Source organism: Vigna umbellata, chromosome 9 (assembly GCF_029865625.1).
Source record: "Vigna umbellata cultivar VRB3 chromosome 9, Vumbellata_1.0, whole genome shotgun sequence".
In the NCBI taxonomy this organism is placed as follows: Eukaryota; Viridiplantae; Streptophyta; class Magnoliopsida; order Fabales; family Fabaceae; genus Vigna; species Vigna umbellata.
Window position 1 is genome coordinate 31,207,596 of NC_142173.1, and position 10,498 is coordinate 31,218,093.

General features: G+C 28.2%; 1 protein-coding gene across 1 annotated transcript; it reads right to left on the reverse strand.

Moving 5' to 3' along the window:
* Positions 1-3,067: 3,067 nt before the first annotated feature.
* Positions 3,068-4,032, reverse strand: LOC148193204 (uncharacterized). Its single transcript, XM_088099713.1, has one exon. The coding sequence runs from the start codon at positions 3,755-3,757 to the stop codon at positions 3,266-3,268; it is 492 nt and encodes a 163-aa protein (XP_087955839.1). The 5' UTR covers positions 3,758-4,032; the 3' UTR covers positions 3,068-3,265.
* Positions 4,033-10,498: the final 6,466 nt, after the last annotated feature.

Here is a 10,498-nt window from a genome sequence, read left to right on the forward strand (position 1 = left end):
AATACCAAGAAGTCCAACCTTGAAACTCATTTTCACAACTTTGAAACAATTGATATCATTTCACATTCACATAGTATACCAATACATGAAACCAACGATCATACATTAAAGAACCAGAAGCAACCTTACAAATAAAAAAAAATCACATGAAATCATTCTATATACATCAATACACAAGAAACAATCCAAGAAGAACAACTAAACAACACAAAAATCCTTTTTAACTCATACTTATAGAAGCAGCGCTCAGTCCCAAAAATTAATGCTCATCATTACAGCCACTGGAAACCTGACGCTCAGCCTCAGCGACACTGGAAAGTGGTGTGGAAGTGCCATGACAAAGGCGTTCAACGCCATATCATAACTTGAAACTCTACTTCTATGACTTTGAGCACTTCCTACACCACTTCAATTAATCCCTAGGACCCTATTAACACTGAAAAACCTCAAAAAATACCACTCTAACTCAAAATGACCACTTAAAACCAAATCAACTTCCCTAAACTACCCAAATTCATTTATACTCATTCTAACACCAATTTCAATCAACCAAAGGTACAAGCAAGTCATAAATGACTCTATGACAAACCCCAAATCATCTTTTTTATCCCAAACCTTCTAATTTTAAATATCATTAGTCAAAACCCCTAAAACTAATTCTAAACCAAGCTAAACTCCACTTATCAACCACCAAACACTCTTGTATCAAATTTCACTCATTTCGACATCAAAAATAACTCTAAATGACCAAATAATCAATCTTAAACTTTTGGTTTTCTCTCCTAACCCTTATACAAAAAATTCACATGTCAAAATCCCTTAATTTGAACTTAAAACCTTCTAAAACCATCACATTGACCCATACCAATTTTCCTATCAGATTGTTACCAACTCAAAGTGCTAACAAGTCATAATTAACATGTAACCAAACATGAAACATCATATTTCCCAATCAACACCCTATCTTACAAACTTGCCTATTAAAATCTCATTTTTTTTTTCAGCCACAAAACCTATGAATTTGATAACTCATCATTCCTTAAACCTTGCTACCAATTCCAGACATCAAGAAAACATTATACAATACTTTTCATGGTCACAAAACATCTAAATCACATCATATCAGAATTAAATAATCAAATAATCAAATATATTCATTTTAAGGAACTAATACTAACATGAAAGTAAGATTGTGATCAAATCAAATTATCATACATGCAAGTACCAAATTTACACAACAAACATAATAAAAATAGAAACACTAGTTTTTCTTACCTTACACCGAAGATACGAAGCTCTAAGAACAAACAATATTTGTTCCCCTCACAAGGAACTCTAGAAACACCTACGAATTACCAAATTGTGATAGGAAAGAGTCCTTAGGACCACAGATTGACAAAGAACCAAGAAATGAATATCAATGATACATGTGTTGGAGTTTCCTAAGTATGATCATAAACAAATAACAAAAGGAAAAAGAGGTAGACACTAACTTGCTCTAAATGAAGAACTGATCGGTTATAAACATATACCTCATTTTTGTGGTCCTAATCATCAAGAAGATGACAAAGGAGTTAAAACTCTTAAAGAGAAGATAAAAAACTCAAAAAAAAGAGCATTAGAGAGAAATTAAGTGTTTTAGATAATAAAACTAGTTTACGAAATTCTATTTATATTATCAAATTATTTTAATTTTATAATACTGTGTATCATTATTTTAAAACACATACTAACTATATTGTTATATTTTTTAGGTTTTTACGATTATATAATTTAAATTAAACAAATTCATATTCAAATATGACTTTTTAAATTAATTATTATTGTTAATATTTGTATTTTTAGTTGTATTTTCCATAATATATTACTTTAACAAAAATATATCAATAATAATCATACTTATTTGTAATTAATTCATTATAAAATAGTAGTGATAATTAATTATTTAACTTTTAGCTTATTATTAAATTCATTATTCAAATATCATACATATATATATATATAATTAAAATATTTAAATTTAATAATATAAATAAATAATTTATTTAAATATAATAATAATTATATTAATATTGCTAATACAAAGTTTAAAAAACAAAAAAAAAAGACCGACCCGTGCACAGGGGTCTAAGGGTCTAAGAGTAGTTTGTATGTAAAAACAAAAACAAAAACCAAAAAGGGAAAAGGAAAAGCGTACTATGATGCTTTTAAGAAAGTGCAGTGAAGAGATGACAGAGAAGGAGACAGCAAGGACGCTCTTTAACTCAAAATTCATGGATATTTTAATATTAAAGAATTATTGACATTATTAATTTCTAACAAAACATTAGAAAACTTATTCTAATTTTATTTTTAATAAATGATATTACATTAAGATACTAAAGAGCTTTTGTACAGCAAAATTAAAAGAAAGTTCAAACACAACCATACAAATAGTAATGTTTTTTTCATTCATTTGTGTGAAGAAACCATGAATAAAAATCATTGATATGAATAGGAAGAATATTTACTAGTATTGATAATATGTGATTTTAAATATATATCTCTTTCTTTATTTTAATTTTAATATATTATATGAAGCAACTATATAAGGTTGGATAAAAACACTACGATAATTTTATTATTAACTTTATATTTTAAAATGAGAACATCTACACAAGATTATTAACTAGACAAAATTTTAGCTAAAATAAACTACCTAAATCAAATTTCGGAAAAGCACACCCAATCACATCCAAAAAAAGAACCCTTTCATGATATTCTCCTACTTCTTTTATACATAATAAACATTATACATTTTTTTAAAAATTTTCAAGACATTAAATACATTATTTTTCATTTAATACAATTTTATAGAGCATTAATCGTCACACTAACTTATAGCTACAAGAACGTAAAAAAATGAACTACATAAACGGCTAAGTTAGCATTTAATTTACAAAGAAATTAATTCGGTCGTAACTTTGAAAATCTAGGGTTTTTTTTTCCTTCATTTGGTAATAGACCCTTTGAATTTTGTATAGAAACAATGAATGCTATTAAAACTATTCAACGAGTGACCCCCGGATTCAAGCACACTTCACTAGTAATAGTAAGCACTTTTACTATTTTACACAAACTTTCCCTTTCGTTTCCAATGTTGGATTCATATTCATTCAATCTAAATCTTAATCTAAATCTACACAATCTAAGCATTCTAAATTACAATGTTGATACCTCTTCTTAACGTACGAGGTGCTGGTGTTTAACCATAACAACCGTCGTTTTAATCTTTACGACACTCGCGACTCGGCGAAGCGTGCGGCGTGTAGTACGGAGGTGAAGCACACGGCGTCGAGAACGGCGTCGTTTCGTCCAACAATTCCTCGACCGCGACGGTGATGGCGACCTCGTCCACCGCCACACGTTCACTTAGCCACTTCTTTTTGTTACACTCCACGGACGAACTGTTACCGTTACCGTTATCGGACTCAACCTCTTCTCTCTCTTCCTCCTTAATGGTGAAGAGCACCCTAGAGGGACCGTTAAGACAGTGCCACTTCATCACGTGCTGTTCCAGCTCCAGGTCCAAGTCATCATCGCTCGGAGAAGACGAGGTAGAACACTGGCGCGAAGCCTCCTGGGGTTCCACGCGCACGCGCGGACGGAGCGTCTGACGCCGTTGCCACAGCACGTACACGATCTCCGCGGCCAGGGCCACCAGAGTAAACGCCGTCACCGCCATTATCGTGGTTCCGAGCTTGCTCAGACCCATCATCGTGAGAGAAAAAGAAAAGCACGATTACGCTGTTCTGCTGCTTCCTGCTTTTGTGCGGTCGGTTGTTGCCCTTGGGTCTTTGTCGTTTCGTTGCAAAAGCCAAAAGGGTGTAATGGGAAATGAAGGTTTTGGCGAAAACCTCAAAAAAAAAAAAGAGAAAAGCGAAGTTTGATAGATAGATGGTCTCTGTGTGTTGGGTTTGCAGGTTAGGTTTAAAGGTGGCAGATGGATAGTTGGACAGAAAACGATGTGTTTTCCCAGGAAATGTGGGTGTTATTATTGCACTGTGACCTTTAATTTTTTTTTACAGAACTTTGAATTTAATGTACTACAGAAATAGAAGTTTTTTAAAGAAGTAAATATCAAGGTGACAGTGGATTTAGTTTTCTCGAGTAAAGTCTTACATTTAAAATTTGTTAATAAAAATATAAAAAAAAGATTTCACTAAAGATACTCGTTAAAAATTGTATTAATAATACGATTTAAATATGTACATGCTCTTTTAATCCGGAATATTTCAGATAAAAACTAATTCTTCATGCATTGAAATATGTTTAATATTATGTTACTTTTGCTTTTCGGTTAGAGGTTTAAAACCTAGTTTAGAATTTCAACTTCATAATAAATAAAAGTACGTTTGCATCTAAAAAATTTATTTGCAAATTTAATTTGGTAGAGATGAGATTTAAGTTGCTTTTAGAACTTCAAACTTAATTTTAATTCAAACTTAAATTTTAAGTTGCTTTTTTATTTGGTTTTGTGATGTTCTTCTACATCTTCTAATGCGATCTGATATCATTTTTAATTAAAAAAAGAATTCCTTTTTCTTAACTATTATCCTTATACAAGTGATGAATAAAACTGATAAAACTGAAGGATAAAGTAAAAAAATTGTGAGGATTCGATTATACAGAGGTAACAGGTTATTTTGATATGGTTTGAAAACAGATTAAAAAATATTTCTAAATTTAATACATAATATGTTTTTTTTTTATATTTTAGATTATATAAATAGAATTAATTTTAAATATCGTAATTTAACATACACATTTTTTAATATATATGGATAAAATAATATTATTTATAATTTAAAAAATAAATAAATATATTTTTAATCTTTAAACATTTATATAAAAATTGAAATTTATAAATATTTAAAATTTTGATACATTTTTTTCTTATATTTTAAAAATAAATAGATATAGTCTTTTCAATTCAATTGAATTAATTTTTTTAACCTATTAAACACATTTTTCAACTAAATGATACATATTAAACGGTATAAATAATTTAAATATTAATATAAAACATATTTAACATGTAATTGCTTTTACTTAATTTAATTAAAAAATTATACTTAAAATTTGAGACTAAAATATATTTAAATTTTAGATAAAAATGAATCTCAATTACATATAAGAAAAAAAGAAAATCTAAAATATGTTATTTCTAAAAATAAATAAACTCATAAATTCACATATCGCGTTGCAGTTAAATTTATTTGAATTACGAATTATGGAAATCGAACCAAAATTACAATTTTAATTTAGGTCACTATCATTTTAATTCATCACACTTTACGATTTATTTACATTAACACATCAAATTAAATCTATTTTACAAACAAGACACTTAGCCAAACCTTCTCATTAGTTAAATTTATAAAGGAAAAACGGAATTTGGTATGTTTTATGTTTTTATCATGATGCTCTCTCATTAGTTAAACTTCATTAAAAAAATAGATTAGCATATAATGAACTTTTTATGATTCTACTCGTCTTGAAAACTTTCAATAAGTAAAATATGAAATTGTAACATTACTAGCACTTCTCATTAATATATTTCTCAATACATAAAAGATGTAAAAGAAAAGTGACCGTTAGTAATGCTTTATAAATAAGTCTACGTTTCTTAGGTGGAAGACCCGTGGAAGTAATAATATATCAAAACTATATTCATATTCAAGGGCGTATATACATTAAATGTTTCCTTTTTTTCTTTATTATTTTTTTTTTTCTATTTGAGTAATAAACAACTGCACGAAAGATTAAGGCAGATCATCATTGAGAATTTTTAATTTGTTAAAAATAAAGATTTGCATGAAAAAGATTCTGTAAAAGAAATTCCTAATATTTCTTTAATTAATGCTTCCAAGTGTTTGTAACACATTGTTTAATAAAAAATCAAGGTTTTATTTTAGTAAGTTGAGTGTTATGTTGAGAAGAAGCATAGTGTTACTGTGAATGGTCCTGGTTTAGCCAAAAAAAACCTGAAGTTGGTGATTGATGATAATGACACAAAACATAATCTCAAAGTTCTGCTTTTGGAGCATGCTCTGTGATATTCTATGTTTCGTAGACATTTATGAGAAAGAAAAACAACTTGGTTAACAAAGGAAAAAGAGCTTCACTAATTTTCATAACTATGTTTTTTCTTTAATGATCAAGAATAGCAAATCTCACTAAAAAAATGCATACTTCTACAATTTTAAATTTGTCTGAATAAATATTTTTACAAGGAAAAGAAGATGGGAAGATATTGTGGATTATTCTCCACCAAATTGATTAGACATTAAATGAATATAAAATGCTCTATTTGTCATATTTACTATAACAAAGGAAAGAAGGACGATTTGGTAGGAAAGTTAGTGACCACATATTCCCTATTTTTTTCTCCTTTTTCTTACGAATTATTAGGAAGTTTATATAACTTTGTCATTTTGTTTCTATTTTATTTATTTAGTTATTAAACGTTCAAGAATACATAAAACATTTAGTTTTATCTCCGATTGGGTGAGTGTAAGAAAATTATGAGTTATTATGGCTACCAAATATTAAATTGATATCAATGGTATTGTCAGCCTAAGAAAGAATGTATAAGAATAGCAAAACAGAAAGAAATTAAAATAATAAGGTACGAGATAATTATTATAGCTATAGATAGCTATATATTTAAGAGTAAGACGTTGGGAAGGGTTGATAGCTATCTATTTAATAGTTCATAGTATATATACAAGACCTTTTTTGTGTTCTATATTTATGATTTTTTTATGTTAGGTCATATTTTAATATGAGTGCTAAGTAACGGAAAGTTATGTCAGATTTAAATGTCACTGTAGTTGGAGTTTTGTTGATTTGAGTTTATGATATGAAACTAATGAAAAATAAATAAAAGAAAAAATGTGTGTGTGACACTTGAAGGTTTATACAAGGGAGTAGAAAAATGCTAAAAAGTGGAAGTTGCAATCTATAAAATAACAACTTATTTGATTTTAACGTGAAATGACATAGATATTTAAAGAATTAAAAGTTTATAATTAGCTCTCCTTTTATAATAAATAGACAATGTAAACTATATAAAAGATATATATTTTGAAAAGGTTAACTTTTTCGTTTTCAGAGATCATATCCAAATTTTATTTATTACTGTGAAAAAAATATTTCTAATATAAATGTCTCTCGAAAGGATCATCTAATCACATGGATGGCAATCCTCTTTGATAAAATAAAATAAAATACTATTGCAAGTAATAATAATTTTGTTCTCTCTAATATATTTTGAAAAAAAAAATTAGTTAAAAGATAAAATGATAATAATGGTAGCTAAATTAAACAATGTTTATAATAAATAAATTTAATTATTAATTTGATCTTTATATTTGGACCTTTGACACATTTTAGTTGATGGAATCATTCTTAATATAACATTACTTTGAAGAGGTTGATTAATTGGACATTCCTGACACCTTAGCCACTTTAGTTGGTTTGAAGATACTATGAACGTGGCATTTTAGAATGTTCTTGATTTGCTAAGAAATGTTGTTGAAAGTAAGACGACAGTTCATCACTACACTGTCTTTTTGGTTCTTGTAACTTGAACCGACAACTGCACATTTTAACATGTGTTTAGATCTACCAATGGTTTTTTCACCAATGTATAATTCCAACAGCACAAACATAAATTTTCGAAATAAGATAAAAGTAAGTACCATTTATACAGTTTTAAATAAAGTATTTTAAAATTTTAAAACATGTAATTTATAGAATTATGTTTTCACTAGGCCAAACATGTTATGAAACGATAATGTAAAATAACTTTTTTACTGGCCTTGAAGTTAGTAAGAGGTGATGAAGAAAAAAAAATACCATACCTAATTCGGCTTGAAGCAGATGGTACACCTTTTCTGGGCTTACTACACCCACTTCAGGGGATTTCTTTCTTTACCCTATATTTTCTTTATGCACCCTTAAAAATATAAAAAGTTCTTACTTTGTACTTAAAACATATTTCGGGATTATGTAATCTGAGTTATTTTTTAGTATATATATATATATATTTTTTAAATTACACTATTTAAAATTCACTTTTACATAAAAAATTTAAATTGCATAATGTAAAAGTCATATTTTACTTTCTCAAATGATGTAATCTAGAAGTTTTTTTTTTAATTTTGGATTGTGTAATCTAGAAATTGTTTTTCTAAGAAAAACTTTCAAATTATAAAACTTAAAAATCGTTTTTTTTTTTCATAAAAGTTACATAATTTAAAATGATTTTCAAATTATCATATTTAAAATACTTTAATTTTTAGTTCATTTATGACAACTATAAGTAAAAAAACGTATATGACATCAAGAAAGCAATAATAACTAACGATAATAAGTAATGTCAATGGATGATTGCTTTTCAAAAAAATATTTTAGAAATTTAAAAATGTCAAAATATATAAAATTTTATTGAAGATTCAAAATTAATTAGAGATATAATAAGTTTACAATATAAAATTTGGTGTAAATTTCATGTTATAAGTGAGTTTTTAAGTTATTTATTAGGTCTATTATATTACTTTTGAAATATTTAATGTGGACTCGATCTATTATACCATCCGCGGTTAGACTACTATCATACCATCGATTATCTTTAATTTCACATTTAAGATTATATATATGTTTCGGCACGAGAGAATGTGTTTGAGATCTCACATTAACAAGAGATAAAATTAATTTACATGTTTCGACACGAGAAAATGTATTTGAGATCTCACATTAATAAGAGATAAAATTAATTTACAATATATAAGTGAGTGCAAATCTTACGAACAGATTTTGTAAGATCAAATTAAATTTAAAAATCATTTCCTACCAAATATATTAAAATTAAAAAATAAATATTTTTTATTAATATATCGATTTATAGGTGTGTGAAAAAAGTACGCGGTGGTAAAAATGGCAAGACGAACAATTTAATCTTTTAAGCAACGGCATGGGTTTCACATGAAAACTATGAAATGGAGAAAGTAAATGCCCCAATCAATTGAACAGTGGAAGCGTAATCAAACTAAATTTATTCAACTGACTAAATTAGAAAAGATTTAAAAGTTAAAAAAAAAGCTCACAGATCATACAATTTCAGATTTTCCAGATTATACAATTTAAAAAAAATCCAGATTTTACAATTTAGAAGTAAAGAAGCTCCCAGATCACACAATTCGAAAATTTGTTTTTTCATGCTCCAAACAAAGTGATAATTATTGTGAAAGGAAAATGTTTGTTTAACAACTCATTTTTTGTCAACTTTTTTATAATGTCAAGTCAAGTGGTGGTATTTGATTGGTCCATTTCAAATAATATTTTCAGAAATGAAATCTTATGCAGAGGGTGTTTTGGAAATGAGAAAAGAGTTCATATTCTTCCTCTCAGCAAGTCTTTTTCTCATTCTATCTCAAGTCTTTTTCTCACTCTTGTCTCTTGGTTACCCATCGTTCTCACCAACCACCGTAACATCCAGTGAAATCTCTCTTCATCTATATGTTGTCTCATTTTGTTTTCACATTTTTGTGTTGTCTCTCTCTCGTGATTTGCTCTTGTTTTCTCATCCATTGGGATATCGAAATGACCTCTCCCAAAGTTGCTCCATCGTTGTAGCATTCTGACTCTCTACCTCTCTTGCCTTCTCCATCAAGTGAGATAACATGCTGTCAAGCGTTGACCTTTGCTGGCTATTTTAATGATAACTTTTCCCACCGACCTCCAAATGATGTGATTCTTTTTTTATTAGAAACTAGACTCAAAAATATTTCCAATGACTACTAATTTGTAATTTTTGCCAACTCTGTCTGGGTTTTTTCTCTTAATTTTCTTCACCGAACTCCAAATGAGTTGATTTTTGTTGGAATCTAGACTCAAAGATTTTCCAAATGACTACCAACCCATAATTTTTAGACCACTGTACTAGATGCAGTTAACTTCCAAAAAACAAATTTTTTCTAAGCTTTCTAAATGAGTTTACTTTCAAGTTATTGTTTCATGTTTCTTATTTTAGATGGGTGAGTGAGTTTAATGGTCACGGGTGGTGTTTAGCGCAACAATGCAAACGTTAGGTCATTGAATTATTGAAAAAAAAAAGTCATTTAGGTGCTTTCGTGTAAGTTAGATGAGGTCCATGAGCATTGATGGTCATTTTCTGCCTTGGTAACCGATTACAAGGGTATTGTAATCCATTACTAGACGCCAGAGGGCCATTTGTGCAAAATTTTTAACTATACTCCCCAGTTGGATGAATAACACTCCCCATGAATGGTTTTGCTCATTTTTTTTTCAATTTTTTTAGATGAGTGAGTGAGTTGAATGTGAATGGTTGTTTTTCAAGTGCAATGATGGTAAAATATTTTAACATTCAATGATGACCACATAGGTTCATTGTATTCCATTACTATTAACCTGACCATGTTCATTACAGTGA

What these genes read in the sequence shown, in the direction of transcription:
- LOC148193204 (XM_088099713.1), bottom strand. Translation starts at nt 3,757, where the DNA reads ATGATGGGTCTGAGCAAGCTCGGAACCACGATAATGGCGGTGACGGCG.